The 26349-nt window shown below is 53.6% G+C and overlaps 1 protein-coding gene across 2 annotated transcripts in view; it reads right to left on the bottom strand.

The window, feature by feature from the left end:
- COL6A2 (collagen type VI alpha 2 chain) overlaps positions 1-25942 on the bottom strand; it is a 36381-nt gene extending 10439 nt beyond the window's left edge. For both annotated transcript variants that reach the window (XM_064380263.1, XM_064380264.1), the window contains exons 1-21: positions 25882-25942; positions 11867-12008; positions 11155-11753; positions 10962-10982; positions 10265-10330; positions 7403-7456; positions 7276-7320; positions 6920-6946; positions 6655-6681; positions 6519-6563; positions 5287-5340; positions 4897-4959; positions 4156-4218; positions 3698-3787; positions 2997-3059; positions 2578-2640; positions 2158-2220; positions 1709-1771; positions 1190-1240; positions 832-867; positions 447-509 (exon numbers count right to left, since the gene is read on the bottom strand). In XM_064380263.1, the coding sequence (XP_064236333.1) occupies positions 447-509; positions 832-867; positions 1190-1240; positions 1709-1771; positions 2158-2220; positions 2578-2640; positions 2997-3059; positions 3698-3787; positions 4156-4218; positions 4897-4959; positions 5287-5340; positions 6519-6563; positions 6655-6681; positions 6920-6946; positions 7276-7320; positions 7403-7456; positions 10265-10330; positions 10962-10982; positions 11155-11753; positions 11867-11981 (1671 nt within the window). In that variant the 5' untranslated portion in view covers positions 11982-12008; positions 25882-25942. The remainder of the gene's footprint in view (positions 1-446; positions 510-831; positions 868-1189; positions 1241-1708; positions 1772-2157; positions 2221-2577; positions 2641-2996; positions 3060-3697; positions 3788-4155; positions 4219-4896; positions 4960-5286; positions 5341-6518; positions 6564-6654; positions 6682-6919; positions 6947-7275; positions 7321-7402; positions 7457-10264; positions 10331-10961; positions 10983-11154; positions 11754-11866; positions 12009-25881) is intronic.
- Positions 25943-26349: the final 407 nt, after the last annotated feature.

The following is a 26349-nucleotide window of genomic DNA, read 5'->3' as shown; positions in this document are numbered from 1 at the left end:
ACTAGGGAGGGGATGCTGGGACAGGGTGCTGTGGGGGATGCTGTGTGTGCCACACTGGGGGAGGGATCCTTGGGGAATGCTGTGTGTGGGAACTCTGAGGGGGATGCTATGTGGGAGGATCCCTGGGGGAAAGGGCCCCTGAAGGGGATGCTGTGTTGGGGTTGCTCTGCGGGGAATGCCGTGTGGTGGTGGAGGGGGGCACTGCCGGGAAGGGGATCCTTGGGGGATGTAGTGGGAGGGTCACGGGGGAGGGGAGGGGAACCCTGGGGGATGCTGGAAGTGAGGGTGGGTGGAGGGAGGAGGCCCCGAGCCAGCCATTCCCTTCAGGAAGGTGGGAGCGGTGCTCATGGCTGGGGCCAAGCTGCCTGGCGTCCTCCCACTCTCAGCCTCAGGGCCCCTCCCCGCCTCTGCCCAGCTGCTGTGGGCTGCAGGACGGCGACACTCACAGGCTCTCCTTTCTCTCCTTTCGTCCCGGGTCCTCCTTTCAAGCCAAAGTCGCCTCGGCCTCCCTGTGACAGGGGACACATGTTAGCCTGGGACGGAGGAGCCGCCTCTACCTGGGACACCAGTGTGCTTTTTACGTGGAAAGATTGATCTGGCATTTTGGGGTCCTTTCAATGGCAACATCTATGTGGTTTGTTTTGGCAAAGTGTGAACTTTGCTTGGAAAGGGACCAGCTGGTGGCTGGCAGCTCCCCCAGGGCTCAGCATGGCTGGCATGGCTGGGACCTGGGGAGCCAGGACCATCCCGTGGCAGTGTGTTCCCAGCCACAGTGCGGGGCACGCAGACCCCCACCCCAGGTGGGCACAGCTGGCCAGGACCCGCACGTACCTCAGGGCCTCGTGGGCCGGGCTCGCCTTTTTCTCCCTGTGAAGCAAAGAGAAGTCAGGGAGGCTCAGCCTCGGATCCCAGTGCTCCTTCCTCCCTCCCGGCACCTTCCTGCAGCCCCATCTCCCTGCCCCACAGGCACGCTCTGGGCGAGGCCTCCCTGCCGCGTTCTGAGCCGCACTCTTCTGATTCCGGGCTGGCCCTGTCCTTCGCCGAGTCACCCAGAGCCTTCTCGCCCCTCCGACCCCCAGGAGGGACCTCACTTTCTTCTGACACCTTGAGGGAACCACCAGGAACCTCCAGGGCCCTTGGGACAATATCCACCCCCTGCTGGGAGCTGCCGTCCCAGCCTGAGACTCACGGGTGCTCCTCGGGGTCCTGGGTAGCTGAATCCAGGCCTGCCGGGGTCTCCCTGGAAGAGGAGGTTGAGTGGGTCAGTGTGGTCACAGGATGGGGTGGGGCTGGGCGGCTGTGCTGGGCAGGGTCTATGGTGCACACTGGGGTGGAACGGGGCTGAGGTGCTGTCCAGGGCTGGTGTGAGCAGGGGCCTGGCAGCCTCCCCCCTTCCACCTCCAGTGGGGGCTGGACCTGCCTAGAGGCCTGGGACTGCTGCCCGCCCACACATGTGGAGAACCCGGCTCTGCCTTGGGAAGGTCCTGCTGCCCACACCCAAGGCTCACTGCTGATGGGGAGAGCCGGGAGAGCTTCCTGGCCCCACCCCACCGATGCACCCCTCACTCCAGAGCTGAGAACAGGAGGCACAGGCCCGGCCCAAGGCATGTCTGCAGGCAACAGGCCCCCCAAGCTGGCCCCCCGGTCCTGCTCTTCCGGCAGCTGCCCTGAACCCCCAACACGTCCTGCTGGGGGGAGGGGCACATACCTTGGGGCCTGGCTGGCCTGAGTCTCCACGGGGCCCCGCATCACCGGGATCTCCCCGAGATCCCTGAGGGCAGGAGAGAAATTCAGAAGTCAGCACAGGCAGGGACCGGCCTGACATGCCCCGTCCAGCCCTGACCACCAGGTCACGTGGCCCCAGCTCCTCGTCTGCCCTTGGCCCATCCAGGCCCTCAGGCCCACCGCCCTGCCCCCGACTTCCCGACCGAGGTCCTTGAGGGCAGGACCAGGGGCTGGGGCTGAGGGGGCGTGTGAGGTACTCAGGGTCTAAGGGAGCAGGTCCTCGCTTCTGGGTCCAGGACCTGCTGCCTGGGTTTGCTATGGGGACGGTGGCTGGCAGCAGTCTGCCCCCCACGGACAAAAAGGGAGTGGACCATGGGGTCGGAGGGCACGGGCCGCACCGCTAGCCTGGGGCCACAGGCACTCTGCACTGACCTGCTTTCCTGGCTCCCCAAGAGCACCCTGGGGGCCTCTCGGTCCAGGCAAGCCTCGGTCTCCCTGGAAGAAAAGGGAGGAGGTTGGGGTCCTCTTGACTGACAGCGGCATCTTGGAGACCCCGAAATCAATCCTGTGGACACCGGCAGGGCCTGGGGTGTGAGGCGAGTGTGGCCTCACAGCAGCAGTCCGGACCCCAGGAGGGGTGCATCGGTGACCCTCCTGGAGGCTGCGGCTCCTCCTGACCCTCAGCCCTGCCACACTGCAGGGAGCAGGCCGGGTTCTGGGTGTAGCTCCTGCCTCCCTCGTGGTACAACCCCTGCCCGGGTCCCTCCCCTTGGGCTGCAGCCCCCGTCGTTCCCCTACCTTAGGGTGCGGCCCCTCCTACCTTGGGGTGCAGCCCCCGTTGACCCCCCCTACCTTGGCTCCTTTGTTGCCGACCTCTCCAGCCAGGCCTCGGGGCCCCTCAGGGCCAGGGTCCCCCTGTGGGAAGGGAAGGGAGGCCCCGTGGATCTCAGCTGAGGCCTTGGACCTGGGTCCATGTGAGAGGCGGGTGTGTCCAGGGGCGGGGGAGGGGCCCCGGGGTAAGCGGTGCCTCAGTGGGCCGGGGGTGAGTGGTGCCTGCACAGCTGTGTGGGGTGTGCCTGGCGAGTGGTGGAGCTCCCTCAGCAGGGAATGGGGCGTGGGGATCTCAGGGCTGCGTTCCCAGACTCTGCAGGGAGTGACCCCCGGAGGGTGAGGCCCTGGAGCTCTGTTCTGGGGAGGAATCGGGCCAGGCCCTCACCAGCAGGGCCACGGGCAGCACAGCGGACCCTGCAGCGCCTCCAGCAAGGACTCACCTTCTCCCCCTTGGTGCCATTGATGCCTGGGCTGCCCTTGGCGCCGGGGTCTCCCCTGCGCCCCTACAGAGAACAGGCGTGTGGGTGAGTGGGGGCTGCAGCCGAGCCCAGAGACCTGGAGGGTGGAGGCGTGCCAGGGGCCGCGCCAGGACCAGTGCTCCGTTCTCTCCATGAGCCTCCAGTTTTGGGACCTGAGACCTGGATCTCTGGGCTCCTTCCCGACGGCCTCAGCCTGCCCCGGGCTGTGCTGCCAGCCCTCCACCCTTTGCTGGGTGCCTCCCGCCCATTCGACGATTTAGGAATGATATGGGGAGGCTCCGGGTTGAGTCGGATGTCCTGGGAGTGGTGTTTGAGGTGATGGGCTGGGGCCCGGCGGGGACCTGGTGCCATCCAGTCACTCTGGTCACTCCCAGGCAGGCCCCGAGCTTGGACTGCGTCAGAGTGGAGGGGTCAGCACTGGACGGGCCGTGCCCATCCCTTGCAGGAAGCTCTGGGCAGCTGGTGCTAGGTTAGGGAACGCCATGGGGGACCCACTTGGGCCTCCCCTCTAAGTTCAGCCCTGGGGTTCTGTGGGGTGGTCCAGTCCCATATCTCGGGATGGGGGCCTGGCTGTGGCTGGCCAGCTGGGGGTCCTCCTCGAGCTGCAAGGCGGGGTGCAGGGGCTCAGAGGGGGCCCTGAGGCAGGGGTGGGAGGGACTCACGGGCTCGCCTTTGGGTCCTCGGGGCCCGGGCCCGCCCTTCGCTCCTTTCAGGCCTGGACTTCCTGGGGATCCGTCATTGCCTTGATAGCCCTGGGGATGGAGGGGGCAGCACAGTCACTCCGGGGCAGGGGCCATGGCAGGGCCCGATGCTGGGCCCTGAGGTGCAGTCACTCCTGGCGTGTGGCGTGAAGCCCCTGCTGTCTTCAGCAGAACCTGCTTGCCGGGCACGTGGGGGCCCTGCAGGGCTCCCTGGAGCTGGCTCGGCCCCATGAGGAGGGCACAGGTTGGAGGGGCTGGTGGCTCAGGGTACGTGGCCCATCCTTCCTGTCCCTCCCCACGTCCCCAGAGCCCAAGGGGCATCATGGTGACAGCAGAGATGGTGGCCAGTGTGCCCCTCTGCCCAGGCCGTGGGCGTGAGTGTGGCCAGCTGAGCTGCAGGCAGAGGCAGAGGAGCTCACCTTGCTTCCCTTGGCCCCGCTGTCTCCCGGGGGCCCTCTGCGTCCTGGGCGGCCAGGTTCCCCCTGGAAGGGTTTGTAGAGTCAGTCTGATGTTTTTTGGCAGGGAAAGGGGCTGCAGGACCCATGGTCAGCCTTGGGGCTGCATCCGGGATGCCAGATGCTGGGGGGCTGCCGGAACCTCCATGCTGGCAGAGGGCAGAGTGTGGGTCAAGGGCAGGGCCTCAGTGCATCTGCACAGTGGACTCAGCCAGATTTGGGCTCAGGTTGAGGGAAGGTGGACAGGAAGTGGGTGGCCCCAGGTCCAAGAGCTCCCAGAGAAAAGCCGCCCGTGGGGATCCTGGGGCAGCCAGGGACAGGGCGACACTGCACGCGGCCCAGGAGGACAGAGCCCCAATGGCACAGAGAGCGTTCCCATGGGAGCTCCAGGAGATGCTGGGGGGGCTTCCTGGGGCTCCACTCAGGAGGAGGTGGGCTTGCTGCTGAGGCCTAGGTGGGCAGCCGTGGAGCTCCCCAAGCTGGATGAGCAGCCCCGGGTGAGAAGCAAGTTGATGAAGCCCCGGGTTGGCACCCCTGCATCTCACGGCCATTGACTCCTCACTGAGCAGTGTTTCGGGAGAGGCCTTCTCTGCTCAGCTTCTCAGCTGGGGCTGCCTCCAGGAGGCCCCTCATGGGGTCAGGGAGGCCCCTGGAGGCTGGTGACCACGCCGCCCCGGCCGCCTGCACCCTGGGAAGGCCGCTTACCTTGCCACCTTGGTCTCCTCGCTCCCCCGGGCTCCCTGCTTCCCCCGGGTAACCATCGGGGCCCTGAGAGAGAAGTGAGAGGTGGAGCCTGGCTCACAGCGAGCTTCTCCCCACGAGCCAGGGCCCGAGCCCCTATGTCCCACCCTCTCTTAGAGGCCAGGCCCGGACTGCTGTGCAGGGAAATGGAGCTGTGCAGACACCGAAGCCTGGGACGCCTCAGCTCCCAGGGGGATTTCCTCACATAACGCCGACCCGAAAGAATGCTGGGCTTGGGGTGATGGGGTGCAGGGCGAACTCAAGCTCCCATGGCAGCCGCGGCCATCCTCCCGCTCCGCCAGGCACCCGTGCCCCCAGAGCCAAGGCTGAAGGAGGGGTGTGAGCGGCCCTTACCCGGTTTCCGGGGTCTCCCTTGCAGCCAGGAGGTCCGATGCGCCCCAGCTTGCCCTGAAGAAGGGGGCGGGAGGAGTCTCAGGGCGGGGCTCTGGGGCCTGGGCAGGTTCTGCACCTTGGGACTGCAGCGCCCCCTCCCGGCACATGGGGTGCACAATGAGGCCACGGCTGCTGAGGAGCCTCTTGGGAGGCAGAGTGGCCGGTGCCATCCCCGAGGGCAGAGCTAGAGCTCCCTGGGCACAGAGGACGTTCCCCTCTGGAGGAGGGCAGAGCTAGAGCTCCCCAGAAGGAGTGGGTGGGGCTCTCCTGTGGCTCCAGCAGGGAGGGGGTGGGCTTGTTGCCGGCCTCTGTGGGCAGCTGTGGAACCGCCCCAAGACAGGACGTGCAGCCTTGAATTAGATGCAGGCTGGTGAAGCCCGGAAGCTGGAGTGACCTTGCACAGCGTGTGTGTGCGTGTGTGCATGCGTGCACGTGCGTGTGTTGGTGTGCATGTGTGCAAGTTTGTGTGCACACGTGTGCACGTGTGTGATGCATGTGGGTGTGTGCACGCACGTGTGCGTTGTGTGGTGGGTGTGATATGCGTGTGTGCATGTGCGTGTGCATGTCTGTGTGGTGTGTGGGTGTTTGCACATGTGTGTGTGCATGTGTGTGTGATGTGTGTGGGTGTGTGTGTGTGTGTGTGATGTGTGTGGGTGTATGCATGTGCATGTGTTTATGGGTGTGTGCATGTGTGTGGTGCATGGGTGTGCATGCACGTGTGTGGTGTTATGTGTGGTGCGTGGATGTTTGTGTGCACGCAAGTGTGTGTGGGCATGTGTGTGCATATGTATATGTGTGATGTGTGTGGGTGTGTGCATGCACGTATGTGCATGTGTGTGGGTGTGTGCATGTGTGTGGGTGTTTGTGTGCATGTGTGCATGTGCATGCATGTGTGCATGTGCGAGTGTGCTCCTGTGTGCATGGGTGTGGCGTGTGTGTGGTGCATGGGTGTGTGCAAGCATGTGTGTGTGCATGTGTGTGCATATGTATGTGCGATGTGTGGATGTTTGTGTGCATGCACGTGTGTGCATGTGCATGTGTGTGGGTGTTTGCATGTGCATGTGCATGCATGTGCGTGTGCATGTGCAAGCGTTTGTGTGTGCACACACGTGTGTGTAAGCTGATAGCTCAGACTTGATCTGAGGGCTCTGCAGAGGCTGGAGGCCCAGCTGTGAGCCTGAGGCTCCCTCTACCTTCTGTCCATCGGTCCCATTCTTGCCAGCCAGGCCGGAGGCCCCCTGGAGAGAGGAAGAGTGGACTCCGTTAGCCCCGGTCCTTCTGCCCTCTGAGTAGCAGAAAGGAGGGGCTCTGCCCACCCTGCCAGCCTACCTTGCGACCGTCGGCTCCAAATTCGCCCTGCAAAAGGAAAGCCAGGGCAGTTAGCTTGGTGTCTCAAAGCATCACGGGCATTGCTGTCTCTGGGGGGGGCCAAGCTCAAGGCCACAGGACCCCCCAGAAACCCCCAAAGCTACCACTGAGAAAAGCCCAGCCTGGTGCCCCAGGAGCAATGACGGGCTTCAGCAAGCACTGCGAGGTGGGTCTGGTCTGGGCCAAGGCGATGCAGGTCTCAGGTCTGTTAGCGCGGGAGCCTCACCTTCTCTCCTTTGAAGCCAGGAACACCCTGGGGGCAGGAGGAGAGAGGGGTGTTAGTGAGGGGCTCTGCGGAGACACAGGAAGGGAAGGGCTGGCCCTGCAGGCTGAGGGGAGTGCTCCGGGGGCTGCTGGCCTCCGGAATTCTCGACAAAGAGTCTGTGGAGGAGGCTGAGCCCAGAGTTGGGCCAGAGGCTGGGTTTTGGGGCGGCCATCAAGCTATCGAGGCGCTTCTGTTCCTTGGTAGCTGGCAGGAGGGTGGTAGGGGCTGGGGCTGAGGCTGAGGCTGGGCTCGGGGGGAGCCTGCCTGGCAGTGCTGGGGCCGCATGGTGGAGCCAGGCCCTTGTCGAGCTCACTCACCTTGGGTCCTGGGAATCCAATGGGGCCTTCGATGCCTGGGTCTCCCTGTGAAGGACAAAGCAGCTGTGTGAGCCCATCCCTGGGCACTGGGCTGCAGGCAAGGCAGGTGTGGGGCAAGGACACTCACCTGTCTTCCCTTCTGGCCTGGCTCTCCCGGCTCACCCATGTTGCCCTTGGCACCCTGAAAGCAGACAACAGAGAAAAGGGTAAACTGAGGCAGGGTTGGCAGGTGGGGACCCCACCCAGGTGGAGATGTCTTGGTGTCAGCTGCTCCCCAGGGGCCCAGCCTCTGTCAGACTGGGGCTTGCTTTGACTCATTTCTTCCAGCTCTGAGGGAAGCTTCCCAGAAAACCACCTGCAAGATGGAGCCAGAACAGCAGCCTGGGGGTGGGGTGCCTGGCCCATGGCGGGTGCCTTCTGCACCCAGGGGCTGTGACCATGGCCAACACTGGCCTCCAATTCTCCAGTGATGCCCAGGTCTCATCACTACAAAGATTAATTCCTTTATCTAAGTCACTTTAGACAGATTAGGACTTCAGAAAACCACATAAAGTTTACACTCCCTTGGAATTAAAATTTTAACCTATGACACAGAATTTTATTGAATAAGTTCATCTATTTATTGATATGCTCCCAATTTAAGTGCAAAGAGGAGGAGAGGAAAGGGGAGGAATTAGAAGGCCAAAGGGAAGAAAAGGGGGGACACTCAGGGCAGGGGGTGAGGTGGGCAGAGGCTTCTGGAACACCACAGCTGTGCTCTGTCCTGGGCTCCCATTGGCACCTTGTCACCCCTCAAACTCTAACCACTAGTGATCCCTGTGGCAGCCTCCAGTGGCCCTGCCCACAGGACGGGTCATTGCACCTCTCTGTGCAGTCAAGGCTGCCCCAAGTGGCAAATTCATTGCCAGCTGTGGTGGGGTAGGCATTGCCGCCAGGATTGGAGAAGCCAGGGAAGGAGGTGGCAGGATTTGGCCTGCAGCCTGGAGATGTCTCATCTTGGAGAAAGTACATCCAGAAACCTCCTGGTTTAGACAGCTGTCATCCAAATTTAGAGAAACACGAGCTACTTAGCAGTGACTTCCTCTGTAACGGCCAGTTCCTTATTTCTTCTCCTCAGAAGGTGCTCTCTCCTCCTACGCCTTTCTTCATAATTTTTGACAGATGTGAATTATTGGAGTTTCACATACTGTGTTAGTGAGTTTTTCGAGGATTTTATTTTATGTACCTGTTAGGAAAACGTGTGGGTAACAGACGCCATGGGCACCGAGGAGGAAGAACTGTCCAGACCCCGGGTACAATTAGTGCATGAGGAATATCTTACAGTGTTATTACTCAGCTGTTCCCTTTATATATAATCATACCTTAGTTTATAGAATCAGTGCCTGAAGCATAACTTACTGCTTACATATATCTAGTTTATATAATCATATAATACCTATATCTAACATACTTAGTTCCATATAATCTTTCCATATAATCATACAGGTGTTGTAGCCGGAGCTGCACTGACACATTTACTGCTGATTTATGGAATCCTTCCATATAACCATATGGTAGTTTGTAGCAGGAGGAATGCCTAGAGCAGTCACAGAACAGAAGCCGTACATGGGAAAACAGCCAGACCAGGACGAGAACCAAAGACCCGGCACACGCTGTATGGCAGGCTTGGAGCAGGAGCCTCTCCTCCTGATAAAGGAGTTGTAGCACCTTGCGTCCAGTTCCTGTGGAAAGTCGGCCTCAGGCCTGAGATCCTGGAAGTAACCGAGGGAGAGGAACCCCTCTGGTGTGACCAGTCACGGCAGCTGTACACCCTGTCAGTCTTTTCTCGCTTCTGTGCTGGCTCAAAGAATCCTCCCATAAATATCTTAAGAGAAGGGCACAAGTCTGTCAGCTCCCACTGCATTGGCTTAGAGTATCCTTCTGTTAGAAATCCTTTGAAGTCTCCAGCCCCCAGATAAGAAGTGTTGCGCACGACACCTGTTGCACACAGCCCACCTCCTTGCCTCGGTGACCTAACGGGGGTGGACACCTTTTCTGCACATGACCCTCTACTACTGCACACGGCACGGCATGGACCCCTACTGCACACGGCCCACCTCTACTGCACACGGCCCACCTCCTTGCCTCGGTGACCTAACGGGGGTGGACGCCTTTTCTGCACACGACCCTCTACTACTGCACACGGCACGGCATGGACCCCTACTGCACACGCCCCACCTCTACTGCACACGGCCCACCTCCTTGCCTCGGTGACCTAACGGGGGTGGACGCCTTTTCTGCACACGACCCTCTACTACTGCACATGGCACAGGCCCCTACTGTGTACGGCCCCCCTCTCTGCCCAGGTGACATATGGGGTGGCCCCCTCACTTGTGACTCACGTGATTATGTGTGCCCTATCACTAAGTCTATAGATGATGGCCTGACTTAGGACCTTTGCCCCTGCCTGTACCTAATAAATACATATATTTCTGCGTGTTCAGTGCCTCGCCTGTCCCCGCTCATAGGTGGTGTGGCCCCCGAGTCCAGCTGCTCTTCCCCAGTTCTTCAGTGTCCTGTTTCCTGCTCGGATCCTGCACCTCAGCACAGTGCAAGGGACACCCCACGACCCTGTGGTGCCCAACAGCCCTACAAAACACAGGGACATTCAAACCAGACTCCCTAAAACTACTTACGTAATGAACCACAAAAGAGGTTCGTTCGTATCGATGAGCAATCATATTTTAACTGTAATGCATCTCACATTTTATTTACTTACTTGAAGATGCTTGCTCACAAAAGCATTTTAATGGCATAGCTTAATAATTTTTTAAAAGTTTCTGCTTTTCTCAATATACCATTTAAAAGGAATTAGACAAAAAAGAATTTTAGTTCCTCTAGGGTCAGAAGTATTGAGACCATCGGAGGCACGGCTGGCCTTAAATGTGGATTTCAAAATAAATCGGGGCTTCCCAGTGAGCAGATCCCACGGGCGGTCTGGGCATCTTACCTTCTGTCCACGGTAGCCCTTGGGGCCAGGGGGCCCAGGGATTTCCAGGCAGCTCACCTTGTAGCACTGAAACGAGGAAGCGGAGACAGACGGTCACATGGGTGGGACAGTCCCCAGGTGGCAGGGCAGGGGCTCAGCACGTGTAGCCCACGACCCTCGGCAGGTGCCAAGGAGACGCTGAGATGCCCTGAGACCCCGGGCTGGGCTGAAGGAGCAGACGTGGGGTGCTGTGAGGCTCCGCCCCCACCAGGGACAAGCCAGAGAGTTTGGTTATGTCAAGTGTTCTAGGCAAGTTCTGGAAAACCAAGGCTGGCTTAAGCCACGACAGAAAACAGAAGGGAAGAAAGGCCGGGACCCGACGGTGCCAGCTCCTTCCCCACGACCTGCTGGGCTGGGCTTGGGCCTTGAGTCCCGGGCGGATGGACCCTGCCCGCCTGGGGGCCGGACCCTCGACCGCTCCTTGTAACACGTGCTCTGTGGGTGACCCTAACGCTGATCCCCAGGGGATCTAAACAGCCTGGCTTTGGCCGGGAGCCAGCTGTCCAGACCCAAAGGCCTCAGGTCCAACGCGGAGCAGGGGGCTCCCTCTGCTCCTCTCATCTGTCCAGCCTGGAGGTGCCAGGAGTTGGCAGCCCGGCGTGCTCATGTCTGCTGTGTCAGGGGTCGCCAGCATGGGCAGGAAAGGACGCCCACTCACCTCTCCGTAGGCTTCGTGTTTCTGCAGAAAAGATGGAAGTGCTGGTTAGCTCTGGGGTGGCTTGAGTCTGGGTGGGGGTCGAGGGACACCTGCGTGGCCCAGGTCCTGCCCGGAGCCTCCTCCTTCTGCCTCCGGGTAAACTGAGGCTGGGAGTGGGTGGACTCCCCACCGCCGCCCGTGGCCAGTGGCTCACCATGACCTGGATGATGCGGTTGATGGTGTCCTGGTCGATCTCGGTGGAGTCGGGCAGCATGGTGGCGTAGTCGCTGCGGTAGAGCTCGTGTGGCGTGCTGGCGATCTCCCGCAGGCCCTGCTCCTTCAGGTTCTGGTTGGGGGCCACCGCGAACAGCCGGATGCCCTCCTCGCGGGCCCGCTCGGCCTGCAGCTTGATGCCGCCACAGGGGCTGCCGGTGACGTGGCCGTCGGTGATGACCACGGCGAAGCGGACGGTGCCCTTGCTCCCGTGCAGCCGGATCTGCTCCGTCATGTTGGCCAGCGCGCAGTCGGTGAACGTGCCGCGGCGGAAGGAGCTGATGCCCTGCAGGCTCCTGATGAAGGAGGCCCGGTCGCTGCCCGGCGGGCTGAACACCTCCACCTGGTCGGAGAAGTGCAGGCCGCCGTAGCGCCAGCTCAGCGCCACCTGGTCCAGGTAGAACTCGTTCTGCAGCTGGCTGATGAACTGTGGCACGAACTGCTTCATGTGGAAGAGCAGGATGTCCGTGGGGGACTGCATGGCGACGCTCTCCGACGTGTCCAGCACGAAGTACACGTTGATGGGGCAGTCGGTCTTCTCTGTGGGGGCACAGGACCTGTCTCGAGCCAGCCCCGACTCCTGGTCCCGTGCCTGTGGTTTGTCCTGACTGCCCCCTGCACGCCCTGAGCCCCCGGACCCCAACCCCTGGCACCTGGGCAGTTGTTGTTTCTCTCGGCTGTGTCTGGCGAGATGACCTCCTGCTGCTGGGCCCAGATGACCCTCAGGATTCCCCAGAGCAGGAGCGCGGAGCGCGGACCCTGGAGCATCTCGGCGGGAGCTGTGGCCTTGAAGTCCTGCAAGGAGGGTGGGGTCACTGCGGATGCCCCATGCCCCCCTCCTGCACCCCTCCCCATGGCAGGTGCACACACAAGGTCGGTGGGATCGGGGGCACTGCCCTCAGTCTTTAAGGAAGCAGGGTCTGCGCCTGGCGCACACCGTCACCAGCATCTGGACTCGGGGGCTGTGCCCTCTCGCTCTGCCCTGGGTGGGATTTGGGTGTTCGAGGCCCCTCCATGCCCTCCAGAGCTGGGTGGAGTAGGCAGTTGGGCCGCTGGCACGGAATGGAATGGAGCACCACTGTCTGGAGCCCGCCCCCCTGCCCGGGGCTGTCTCAGAAGCAGCACAGAGGGGAGGGCGGGCGAAAGATCCCAGCTTCCCCACACGGGCTCCCCTGTAGAGCGAGGCACTCTCTCTCCAGCCTGGCTCCAATCCCTTTAAACAGGACCTTCATAAGGAGCGGGGAGGACCCTGTGAAGTGTGGGGACATGGCCATCATTAGCCTGGTTTTCCTTTCTGCAGGTCTGTCCTCCCTGGTGCCCTGTGGCTTGGCCTGAGCTCCAGCTCCAGGAGGCCGTCAGGAAGGGCCTCGTGCCTGCTGGCTCCGCAGAGTGGGGCTGGCAGTAGCTGGGTGGAACGGGCACAGGGCTGGTTCCGAGCATGTAGATCCAGGACGATGCAGGGGTCTGAGTGCTGCCCTCCCCCCGGTGCAGACGGATGCGTGTCCTAGCACTGGAACCGGGGAGGGGCTGCAGGAGAGGGCCCTGAAGGGTTGCTGTGATGCTGCGGCTTCGTCAATGATGAGGTGACGCAGGCCAGACCCACCGAGCCTGGGGCCCGGGGAGGAATGAAGTCCCTTCACAAACGCCAGCTCAGGCAGTTTGTGGGTGAGTTCTTTCACGCTTTCAAGGACTAGCACTTCTATGCTATTCAGCTTGTTTTAGAACATACAAAGACAAACATTTTCCCAATTCATTTTTAAACCTGGCATAACCCGTGACCAAAGCTTGATTAAAACAAAATCCCTAAAAGTAACTCTACAGATAAATATCACTATAAATATTACTGATGGCAGTGGCATGCCATCTGGTGTGGCCGCTGCCATCATGCCGGCTGCTCGGGGAAGGCACGGGGAAGAGGCAGACACCCCCCAACCCCGCAGACTGCCTCCCTGGGGGCTGCTGCGATGAGGCCGGGTCGGGTGGCATGCCGGGTGAAGGGGAGCTTGCAGCGGTGTCGCCCCTGCCCGGGATGCAGGCCTAGGTCCAGTAAAGGCCTGGGGTGAGAGAGCGTGGCCAGGTGCCAAGCTCCGTGGAGCCAGCAGGAGCTGGGACAAGTGGGAGCCCTGCCCCTTCCAGGTTGGTGGTGCGGGAGCTCCTTGGGCACAAATGCAGCCACCTAAGTCGTGGCTGTGATCCGGGCCTCGTGCTCCGTGGAGCAGGCAGGAGCCCGCCCCACCCCGGCGCAGCTGGAGCAGCCAAAACTAGGGCTGCTGATCCAGGCACCCCTGCACTCTTGGGGGGCCAGGGAAGGCCCCTCTTGCCCTTGTAGGCTTGGGTGCCTGCTCCTGCTGCCCAGCCTCTTCCCGCTCCAGACACCCGCTCCAGTCTCAGAGCAGAGTCGGGGCAGAGCCCAGGTGCTGTCACAGCCTGGCTGTGTGTGCACATGCTTGCGGCCATGCTGACATGCCAGCCCCCTGCTGCTTTGGCCCCTTCAGACTTTGGGCACTGAGGAGCGCAGGAGGGGAAGCTTGTGGGGGGTGCCGAGGGCAGCTGGGTGCTGGCCTGCAGGTGCCCCTTGGTGCCAGCAGCCTGGGCACCATGGATGGCTGCAGGAGGCAGACAGGCTCCTGGGAAGAAAGAGGTGGGTCCCCAGTGAAGTCCCACCTTCCCGCTGGGGCAGGTCTGAAGCCTGGGGGCCAGGCTGCCAGTTCTATGGACTTGAGGGGGCACTCATGGTGCTTTTTTCTAGGCCTGCACATGGCTGCCCATGGACCAATCAGCACACACTTCCCCACTCTGAGGCCCACAAAAGCCCCAGGCTGATTCAGAGCAGGGCACAGGGTGGGACAACCAGCTGCAGAGAGGAGCTACCCTCTCCAGGGCCTCCTCTCTGCTGAGAGCTGAACACTTGACAAGACAACCTGCCTACAGAGAGGGCTGCCCGCTGCGGGTCTCCTGTGAGCCGTCCTAACGTTCAGTAAAGCTTCCCTTTGTCTTGCTCACCCTCCACTTGTCTGCGTACCTCATTCTTCCTGCACACAGGACAAGAACTTGGGCAAAGGTGCCACCAGCCACAGAGGATTCAGGCCAGAAAAGTAACACCCTAAAGATCTCATAACGTTATCACAAAAATCCTAGCCAATCTTAAAAACTAAGATCTAATAGTATGTTAAGGGCCGCTATACCAGAACTATAATAGGAAGTTGGTTAAAAATACAGTGATTCCACAAACACTAGGGAATATGTTAATGTCACATCAACATAAGAAGAAGAAAATATGCAATTGCTTCAGTAGGTCCCCAAAACGTCCATTTCTAATTAAAAAGCAATAACAACCAGAGAAGGCAGAACCTGTAAGAAATTTGGGAGTAGAAATAACGTTATAAAGGATACACATTTCAAATCAAGAGCTCACATCGTATTTTACAGGAAAAGCTAAAGTAGTGGTTCTTATCTTTGTGGTCATGGACCTTTTAAGAGTCTAGACAATTTCACCTTACTGAAATGCATAGATACTCATATACAGAAATTATGTACAGGAATTTGGGGATTCCATTCATAGATCTAACCCTGGGTTAAAAATTCCTGCACGAGAAGGATGATGCTTATTAGATGCTTATTAGGTGCATTAAAAAAATGGGGTGGGGGAAAGAATGCTGATCTTACTCTACTATTCAGTGATGCGTTGGAAGCCAATGCAATAAGACAGTAAAAAGAAACGAAGCATAAATGTTGGAAAAGAAGAGACAAAGCTGTCCTTGTTAAAGATAGGATTGTCTACCCAGAAAATCAACTGAACAAAGTTTTTTTTTTTAAAGTGAAAGCGAGGGAGAGAAAGCAGGGGAGAGAAAGACAATGAATTTAGTGAGTCACTTAGATAAATATACTATTGATGAAAAGAGTCAAATTCTGTAAAATATTTGAAGAGATTTATTCTGAGCCAAATATGAATGATCATGGCCTGTGACACGGCTCTCAGGAGGTCCTGAGAACATGTGCCCAAGGTGGCTGGGGTGCAGCTAGGTTTTATTCATTTTAGGGAGGCATGAGCCATCAATCAAATACATTTGAGAAATACATTGGTTTGGTCCAGAAAGGCGGGACAATTCAAAGTGGGGAGGGGCAGCTTCCAGGCTATAGGAGAATTTAAACATTTTCTGGTTGACAATTGATTGAGTTTGTCTAAAGACCTGGGATTAATAGAAAGGAAATGTTCAGGTTAAGATAAAAGATTGTGGAGACCAGGGTTCTTTTGAAGTCTTATAGTGGCTGCCCTTAGAAACAACAGATGACAAATGTTTCCTATTCAGATCTTTAAAATGTGCTAGACTCTTAATATCTTCAGGATTGGGAAGGCCTGGAAGAAAAAGATCTAGCTATGTTACTAGAGATTCTTTACAGATGCAAATTTTCCCCAATAAAGGATGGCTTTGCAGGGCCATTTCAAAATGTGGCAAAGAAATATTTTTGGTGGTAAAATATTTTGATTTTCTTCTTTGTCACATAATGTTATGCCAGAGTCAGACTGGAAAGTAAGTCATGACATACAGCGTTAGATAAAACCCATCTGATGAGAATGATGGTTTGTAGGGCATGACTCTCCAGACCCCTTAGATAGGAATATAGGCAAGATAAGAAAACCAGAACTTAGTCCTCAATATGCAAAGAGTTATTGATATTCTTCTATCAGTAACAACCAGTTAGAAAACGTTGCAGAAAAAATGCTATTTACACTAGCAATAAAAACAACAAAAACTCAAGGAATTAACTGAATAAAAATGTGCAAGACTTAGGAAAAAAACTCAATTTTTTTTTTTTTTTAGGAATATATTGGAGAAACAAACCTTGTTTTGGATAAGAAACCATCCCACTATCTTAAACTGATATTTAAAAATATCAGTTATTTCTAAATGAATCTATAATTGAATGTAATTTTAATTAAAATTTCCAAGAAATTGTTTTTGCTTTTTTTGTGGATAGGAGTTTGCAAAATGAAAGTTTCACTTGGAAGTAAAAGCAAGAGTAGTTGAGCAAAATAAAAATAAAGAGTGATGAGAAAACTTGTGCTATCAAGTGCAAATGAAACAATAAAATCACAGTTTTGGTTTTGGTGCCGGAACAGGCCGATAGTACACACAACAATGGGCATAACAACACACGAGAGCTTAACAACACACGAGAACCTAATTAGCAACGCACGAGAGCTTAACAATGCACGAGAGCTTAACGCACGAGAGCTTAACAACACACGAGAACCTAATGACGCACAAGAGCTTAACAACACACGAGAACCTAATAACGCACGAGAGCTTAACAATGCACGAGAACCTAATAACGCACGAGAACCTAACAACACACGAGAACCTAACAACACACGAGAACCTAACAAGACACGAGAGCTTAACAACACGCAAGAACCTAATAATGCACGAGAGCTTAACAATGCACGAGAGCTTAACGCACGAGAGCTTAACAACACACGAGAACCTAATGACACACAAGAGCTTAACAACACACGAGAACCTAATAACGCACGAGAGCTTAACAATGCACGAGAACCTAATAACGCACGAGAACCTAACAACACACGAGAACCTAACAACACACGAGAACCTAACAAGACACGAGAGCTTAACAACACACAAGAACCTAATAATGCACGAGAGCTTAACAATACACGAGAGCTTAACACACGAGAACTTAACAACACACGAGAACTTAACAACGCACGAAAGCTTAACACACGAGAACCTAACAACACACGAGAACCTAACAATACACGAGAACCTAACAACACACGAGAACTTAACAACGCACGAGAGCTTAATACACGAGAACCTAACAACACACGAGAACCTAACAATACACGAGAACCTAACAACACACGAGAACTTAACAACGCACGAGAGCTTAATACACGAGAACCTAACAACACACGAGAACCTAACAATACACGAGAACCTAACAACACATGAGAGCTTAACAACGCACGAGAACCTAACAACACACGAGAACCTAACAGTACACGAGAACCTAACAACACACGAGAGCTTAAAAACACACGAGAACCTAACAACACATGAGAGCTTAACAACGCACGAGAGCTTAACAACGCACGAGAACCTAACAACGCATGAGAGCCTAACAACACACGAGAGCCTAACAACACACGAGAACCTAATAACACGAGAGCTTAACAATGCACGAGAACCTAACAACGCATGAGAGGCTAACAACACACAAGAGCCTAACAACACACGAGAACCTAATAACACGAGAGCTTAACAACTCACGAGAACCTAACAACGCATGAGAGCCTAACAACACACGAGAGCCTAAAAACACACGAGAACCTAATAACACGAGAGCTTAACAATGCACGAGAACCTAACAACACGCGAGAGCTTAACAACACACAAGAACCTGACAACACACGAGAGCTTAACAACACGCGAGAGCTTAACAACACATGGAACTTAACAATGCACGAGAGCTTAACAACACATGAGAGCTTAACAACACACGAGAACCTAACAACACAGGAGAACTTAACAACATGTGAGAACTTCGGCTATGACACGGTGGCCTCTCAGAATGGTGGAAGCAGGCTGGGATGGGGGCTCACCCTGTGACTGGAAATAAAGTTAATCCTACCTCACATGGTACACCCAAATAAATTTCAGGAAAAGTAAGTATCTGAGGGCAAAACATGAACCAAAGGGTCTTTGAAGAAAACAGAATGTATAAAATGTCAATGAAAAATCGATAATTATTTAGTACCAGATACTGTCCCACATCCCTTCATTTACCATTCACCATTGGACCTGTGACCTTGGACACAGGTACTATTGTCATCCCCACTCCAACAGCTGAGGAAACCAAGGCCTAGTGTAGGTGACTTGCCCAAGGCACTCAGCTGATAGCTGACGTCTGAAGTCTGGCAGTGTGGGCTCAAGTCTGCACTCTTGATACTGAGCTCCCACATATGACCATCATTCCAACAAAAGCAACACGTGCAGGCTGGAAGCGACTAAGAGCCAGCAACAATCTTCCCAATGTAAGACATGGTTATTAGGTGCATAATTATTCATAATTATTACATCTTGCTGTATCGAGCCTTTTATTAATATATAATGTCCTTTTCCTCTTGTAACCTTTTTTGATTGAAAGCCTGTTTTTCCTGATGTTAGCATAGCTACTCTTGCTCTCTTTTGGTTACTGTTTGCATGGCATATCATTGCCCATTCTTTCACTGTCAACCTATTTATATTTTTGGATATAAGGTGAATCTCTTGTAGAGAGCATATAGTTGAATTTGGCTTTCTAAATCCATTCTGCCAATCTCTGTCTTTTTGCAGAGAGAGTTTGGAGAGTTTAATCCATTTACATTTAAAGTAATTACTGATAAAGAGGGACTTCTTTAATTTTGCATTTGTTTTCTGTATACCTTATTGATTTTTTTTTGGTCCCCTCCAGTATTACTGTCTTCTTTTGTGTTTAATTTTTTTGGGGGGGGTGAAACATTTTAATCCCTTTCTCATTTCCTTTTTAAATTTATTCCTTACTTATTTTCTTTGTAGTTACCATGGGGATTGCATTTAACATCCTAAAATTGTATCAGTCTAAATTGGATTAATACCAGTTTAGCTTCAATGGCATAATAAAACTCTCCTCCTTGAATGGCTCTGTCCCCAGCCCTTTTAGTTTTTGATGTCACAAAATTATACTGAGGAAGAAGACCCCCTTCTCCGAGCCTGTGCTTGGAGAAAAGGAGGAAGTAAAAGTTAAAAGTCAGCCAGATGAGGTCAGTGGAAGGACCGGGTGGTGCCACTGGCCAAGTCTAAAGGTTAAAGATTAAACCCCCTACTCTTAACCACAATCTTAGCTATAGATCACTGACATGGTTTGGAGGAATATTCCCCAGAAGGCATTGTTCTTGCTCAACTGCTCAGACCCCTACCTAGTCACGTCTCCCACGCTTGCCTAACGGATCACGACCCTCCCACATGTGTACCTCTTAGATTGTAAGCCTTTAAAAGGGCCAGGATTTTCTTTGTCAGGGAGCTTGGTTGTTAACGCTTTAGCCAGCTGCAGCTCCCAGCCGAATAAACTGCCACTTCCTTCCCCAGTTCGGTGTTTGAGAGGTTTTGTTCATGGTCGCTCTTGCTACAATACCTTTATACATTATGTGGCTAAAACTGTAAACTAATGTTATTTTAAAATAATTAGTCTCTTAAATTATGTTGAAAACAAAAAGCATTACACACCATTGTTACAGCAATACTAACTTTTATAGTTGTCTATAATTTACCTTTACTGAGATATTTACTTACTTAGAGACAAGTCTTGCTCTGTTGCCCAGGCTGGAGTGCAGTGGTGTGGTGATAGTGCACTGTAGTTCCAACCTCCCAGGCCCAAGCAACTCTGCCCCCCCAGCCTCTGAAGTAGTTGGGACCACAGGTATGCGCCACCATGCTCGGCCAATTTTTAAAATTATTTTTATTTTGTAGAGACAGGGTCTCCCTATGTTGCTCAGGCTGGTCTTGAACTCCTGGGCTCAAGTTATCCTCCTGCCTTGGACTCCCAAAGTGATGAGATTACAGGTGTCAGCCACTATTCCTGGCCGAGATCTTCATTTCTTCATACAACTTCGAGTTACTGTCTATCATCCTTTTATTTCAACCTCCAAGACTCCCTTTGGCATTTCCCATAGGGCAGGTCTAGTGGTGATTAACCCTCTCAGCTTTTGTTGATCTGAGAATGTCTTAATTTGTCCCTTACTTTTAAAGGACAGTTTTGCTGGATGTGGGCTTCTTGGTAGACAGTATTTATTTTATTTATTTATTTACTTTTGAGACAGTCTTGCATTGTCACCCAGGCTGGAGTGCAATGGCGTGATCTCTGCCCCTCTGTCCCCCAGGTTCAAGGGATTCTCCTGCCTCAGCCTCCCAAGTAGCTGGGATTACAGGTGCCCACCACCATGCCTGGCTAGGTCTTGAACTCCTGACTTCATGATCCAGCCACCTTGACCTCCCAAAGTGCTGGGATTACAGGCATGAGCCACTGCACCCAGGTGACAGTTTTTATTCTTTTAGCACTTTGGATATATTGGTCCACTGCTTTCTGGCCTTCAAAGTTTCTGATCAGAAATCTGCTAAGTCTTATTGAGGATTCCTTACATGTGATGAGTCATTCTCTCTTGCTGTTTTCAAAAGCTTTGTCTGTGGGTTTTGACAATTTGATTAGAATGTTTCAGTGTGGGTCTTTAAGTTCATCCTGATTGGAGTTTTTTGAACTTCTCAGACGGTCATATTCATGTCATTCATCATATTTCAGAAATTTTCAGCCATTATTTCTTTAAATAGTCTCTCTGCTCCCTTTGCTCACTCTTCTTCTGGGGCTCCTACCATGTTTATGCTGGTTTGCTTGATGGTGTGCTACAGGCCCCTTAGGCTCTGTTCACCTTTCTTCAATCTTTTTATTTCTACTCTTCAGACTCAATAATTTCCATTGTCCTACTTCAAGTTCCCTGATTCTTTATTCTGCCTGCTGAAATCTGCCTTTGCATTTCTCTAGTGATTTTTAAATTTCAGTTATTGTACTTTTCAGCTCCAGAATTTCTTTTTGGTTTCTATTTAAGTTTTCTAGCTTTTTATTGACATTTTCATTTGTTCCTACATTGTCTTCTGGACTTTCTCCACATTTTCCCTTAGTTATCTGAGTACCTTTAAGATAGTTCTTTGAAAGCCTTTGTCTAGTAGATCTACCACCAAGTCTTTTTCACTGACAATTTCTATTGGTTTATTTTTTTTCTTTGAAATAAGAAAGTTTCTTTGTATGTTTTGTGAAATCAGAATCTCTTTCCTCCCCAGATGTTGCCAGTTTTTCTTGTTTTTATCATTTTGACTGTTGTAGGCTGTCTCTGTGCTAGGGATCAGCATAAAGTGTAAACTTACAGTCTTTTTAGGTCTTTTCTGAGCCTGTGACTTCCCCTGAGCAAATACAATGACTTTTTAATTTTCTCCAAATATATTGTTGCTTTTCAATCTGCTAGACTTCAATGTCTACCTCTCAAAAGGAGAAAATAGAAAAATGAAGGGAAAAAAGGGTGCCAAGCCCTTTAAATCTCCTGGAAGTCACTTCAACCAGAGGGAGAAGGGCTTGCAATGATGGGGGCAGTTGCAACAACAAAGTCTGTGTCAACAGATTTTGAAAGGTCTACATCTTTTCAGATGTCTGAAAAGACATCTTTTCAGACCACAAGGGAGTAAAGTTGAAAATCAGTAACAAGAACATTTTAAAAATCACAAATTTGTACAAATTAAATACCTTGTTAAATAACCAAGGATCAAAGAAGAAATCACAAGGGAAATTATAAAATACTTAGAGATGAATGATAATGAAAACATAAATTTAAAAACTTGTGGTACATGAAAGCAGTGCAAAGGGGGAAACTCCTGACTATACATGCTTACACTGAAAAAGAAAGATCTCAAACAGGAACTTAACTTTACAATGTAAGGAACTAGAAGAAGAACAAATGAAACCCCAAGCTAGCAGAAAGAAGGCAACAATAAAGATCAGACCAGAGATAAACAAAACAGAGAACAGACAAATAATAGAGAAAATAAAATACAACAAAAGTTGGTTCTTTGAAAAGATCAACAGAATTCACCAGCCTTTAGCTAGATGGACTGAAAAAAAGAAGAAAATCAAATTACCAAAATTATAAGTGAAAGTGGCAACACTGTTACCAATTCCACAGAAATACAAAATACTGTAAGACCACTATGAGCAACTACATGCCAACAATTTGAATAACACAGATAAAATGGAAAAATTTCCAGAAACACAAAACCTATCAAGACAAAATCATGAAGAAATAGAAAATCTGAATAGACTTATAACTAGCAAGGAGATCGAATCAATAATCAAAAATCTCCTGACAAAGAGCCTCTGGACCTGATGGCTGCACTGGTGAATTCTATGAAACACATAAAGAACTAACACCAAACCCTCTCAAATTTTTTCAAAATACTTGAAGAGAAGGGAACACTATTTAACTCATTCTTGTGAGGCCACCATTACTCTGATACCAAAGCCAGACAAAGATATTGCAAGAGAAGAAAAGTGCAATTCCTTATGAAAATTGATGCAAAAATCCTAAAGAAAATACTATTAATAGTAAACTAAATTCAGTATCGTTTGATACAATTAATGAATTGACCAAGTGGGATTTATTTCTGGAATGCAAGGATAGTTCAACACGCAAAAAATCAATCAATGTAACACACATTAACAGAATGAAGGAGGAAAAAAAACCTCTCACGTGTCATTGCAGTTGATGCAGAGAAGGCATATGACAAAATTCAGTAGCTTTTTGTGACAAAAACATACAACGAATTAGGAACAGAAGGAAACTACCTCAACATAATAAAAGCCACATTATATGAAAAAGTCACAGTGAACATCATACTCAGTGGTGAAGGATTGAAAGCTTTTCCTCTAAGGTCAGAAATAAAGAAAGGATGCCTGCTTCACTGCTTCTGTTAACACTGTACTGGAAGTTCCAGCCAGAGCAATTGGGCAAGAAAAAGAAATAAAAGGCATCCAAATTGGAAAGAAAGAAGTAAATTGTCTCTGTTCACTGATGATTTGACCTCATATGTAGAAAACCCTAAGAATTCCACTAAAACTGTTGTAACTAATAAACAAATTCAGCAAAATAGCACAATACATAGTCAACACATAAAAATCAGTTGTATTTCTGTTCACCAACAATGAACAATCCAAAGGAAATTAAGACAACAATTCTATTTACTATAATATCAAAAAGAATAAAGTACTTAAAAATTGACTTAGGAGGTGAAAGACTGTACGATGAAAACTACAAAATATTTCTGAAAGAAACTGAAGAAGACGTTAAAAAAGACATCCTTGTTCATGGGTTGAAATACTTGTCAATATCACCCAAATTCCAAATATGGAATCTTAAGGGACCCCGAATAGCCAAAACAGACAAACAAACAAACAAAAATCCTTAAAGAAAACAACAAAGCTGGAGGACTCACATCTCCTAATTTCAAAACTTACTACAAAGCTGCACTCATCAACAGTGAGACACTGGCATCAAGACAGACATACAGACCAACGGAATAAAATAGCCCAGAAAGAAACCCTTGGACATAGGACTTTCGAGCAGGCTGCCAAGACCATTAATAAACACAGTCTTTTCAACAAATGGTGTTGAGAAAACTAGATGTCCACATGCAAAAGAATGAAGTTAGACCCTCACCTAATACCATACATAAAAATTAACTCAAAATGGATCCGTGCCCCAGATCTTTAGGTTTTAAGACCTAAAACTTTAAAACCCTTCGAAGAAAACATGGGCAACACCCTCATGACGTTGGTTTGAGCGATGATTTCTTGGGTATGACGATAAGGGCACAGGCAACAAAAGAAAAAATAAATAAACTGGGTGACACCAACATTTAAAAACGTTCTTTGCGTCTATCTAGTGACAGGACACCATCAACAGAGTAAAAAGGCAACCCAGAGAATGAGAGAAAATATCTGTAAGTTGTGTATCTAATAAGAGATTAATATCCAGAATATATAAAGAGCTCCTAAAATTCAACAACAATAAAAACAATCGACCTGATTCAAAAATGGGTCAAGGACTTAAACAGGTATTTCTCCCAAGAGATATATAAATGGCTGATAAGCACGTGACAAGATGCTCAGCGTCACTAATCACGAGGGAAATGCGTCAAAACCACAATCAGGTACCACCTCACACCCACTGGGATGGTTAACATTAAAAAAAAAAAAACCCAGAAAATGACACCTATTGGTGCGGATGTGGAGAAGCTGGACCTGGGTGCCCCGCTGGTGGGAAACCAAAATGTGCAGCCACTGTGGGAAACTGAGGCAATTCCTCAAAAATACTAAAAAATCGAATGATCCGCAATTGCACTTCCGGGTACACACTCGAAAGAACCGAGAGTAGGATCCGGAAGAATCGTGTGCCTGTCTTCACAGCGGCGTCGTTCACGGTGGCAACCCGCGTGTGCAGGGACAGACGGATGTGGATAAACAACAGGAACCCCGTGCAGTAGGATATGATGCAGCGTTAAAAAGGAAGGACGTGATAACATACGTTACCGCATGGACGGATCTGGAGGACATTAAGCCAGTGACAAAAGGAGAATTTCGTACTTTTTCACTCCTGTGAGTCACCTGAGTGGCCAAATTCGTGGAAGCAGAGAGCGGCATGGTGCCTGCCAGGGGCTGCGGGAAGGAGCGGTGGAGCTGGCGCTCCATGGGCTGGCGTTTGACAAGAACGTCCTTTAGGAACCCGGGGAAATTGACACTAACGCGGTCAGTGATTAAATAGCCCAAATGACCCTGAGCTGCACAAAACCGAAGACGCGCGGAACGAACGGCAACCAGGCGTCATCCTCATCCACGAAACGGGAGAGGAAGCAGCGCTCCCATCCGCCGTGGAGGCGGGTTCCGCCACCTCCGGGTGCGCCTCTGCGGGAGAGAGCTGGACTCCCACGGCCCAGGCCGCGCTGCTCCGCTGGGCGGGGCTGGGGTTCGCATCCCGGGCAGGGCCTTCCACGGGCGGCGCCGGGACCCCTGCTCGTTGAGGGGCGCCCGCAGCAGGCCCCGACTTTGCGTAGCGCGAGAGGCCGCAAGTCAGCGCGCAGGGCCGCGTTTAAACCAAAGCGTCTCTTTCCTCCCTTTTTTTTTTTTTTTTTTTTTTTGGGCAACGTCGCGGTCTCGGCTCCAAGCTCGGCGCTCCCAGAGCGCTGGGATTACAGGCGGGAGCCACCGCGCCCGGCCCGGCCTCCCTTCAAATAATCTCCAGAGCGGACGCGCGAGGGGCCCCCCGAGCCGGAAGAAGAAGGAAACGCGCGCGCCGCAGGCCCCTCCGCTCCGGGTGTGGAGCCCACAGGGCGGGTCCTCGTCCAGGGAGGGAACCGCTCACAGGCAGCGATCCGCGTGGCTGCCGGCAGTGGAGACCCGGGCCCGGGGCGGGTGTGGGCGGCCGCGTAGGGGCTGGGGTCGCTGTCAGCCCGTGTCCCGCCTCCCCGTGGAGCCGCCCCCGTCCGCGGTCTCTCCTGGGCCTGGGGGCTCTCGTCGGGGCGGGCGCAGCGATGGGGCGTCGGCTCCACCCGCGTTCGCGTCCCCGCCCTCCCCGTCCCGCCCTCGGGCACCCAAGGCCTTCCCGCCGCCGCCCCCGCCCCTTCCCTCCGAACCCGGGAGAGGCCCTGCGCCCCCGGAGGTCCCGCTCAGCCGGGCGTCTTCCCCGCGGGCGGGAGCTGGACGCAGGCCCTGGGGAGGCGCGCGGTGCCGGGGTCCTCCGGGGAGCGGGGGTCCCAGCGCGGAGCTCGGGCGCGGAGAGGGGCCCCCACCCCGTCCAGGCGGGCTCCGCCCCAGAAGAGGCCGCGGGGAGGTGGCCCGGGGCGCGGGCCGAGGGCTCGGACCCCGGAGACGCGGGGCCGCCAGGGCGGGGAGGAGCCCGAATCCCCGCGCGCCGTCCCTGGGGCCGGAGTCCCCTTCCCGGGGCCCGAGGGACGCAGCCGTCGCCTTCCCGAGACTCGGGGTCGCCGCCGCGGGCCCCGCGGCTTCCAGGCTGGGGGCTCCGGGACGCGCTCACCTGGTCCCGAGGAGGCTCCGGTCCGGACGGCCCGGGGCGCGGGCGCGAGGAAGCAGGAGGGAGGGACGGGGCCGCGGCCGCCCACTTTATACCCGCCCCGCCCGCCGGGCCCGGCCCGACACCAGGAGGCGCTGCGGCCCCGCAGATGGGACGGGCGGGGCGAGGGGGCCCGGAGGGGAAAGGATGGGGGAAGGGGGGACCCTCGAGGAGGGCGGGGCGGGAAGAGGCGGAGCGGCGGGGACCCCTCGGCAGCCCGGGCCGAGTCCCCTCCCCATCCCCTGCCCGCCGCGGGCGCTGCTCGGACTTCACGTCCCCGCCCCTTTTCCCGGGCGACCTGGCGGGGCTGTGTCACCTCCGGGGCTCTGGGTGTTGGGGACCGCGCCCCCCCACGCCCGGCCGAGGGGGCCCTAGGACTCGCCCCTCGGTAGGAGCTGCCCTGGGGGGTGCAGGCTTCCTCGCGTACCCCGT

Source organism: Aotus nancymaae, unplaced genomic scaffold (assembly GCF_030222135.1).
Source record: "Aotus nancymaae isolate 86718 unplaced genomic scaffold, 86718_ANA_hifiasm-v0.15.2.pri h1tg000022l_1, whole genome shotgun sequence".
Lineage (NCBI taxonomy): Eukaryota > Metazoa > Chordata > Mammalia > Primates > Aotidae > Aotus > Aotus nancymaae.
The sequence above is the reverse complement of the archived record's forward strand: the minus strand, read 5'-3'. Positions and strand labels throughout refer to the sequence as shown.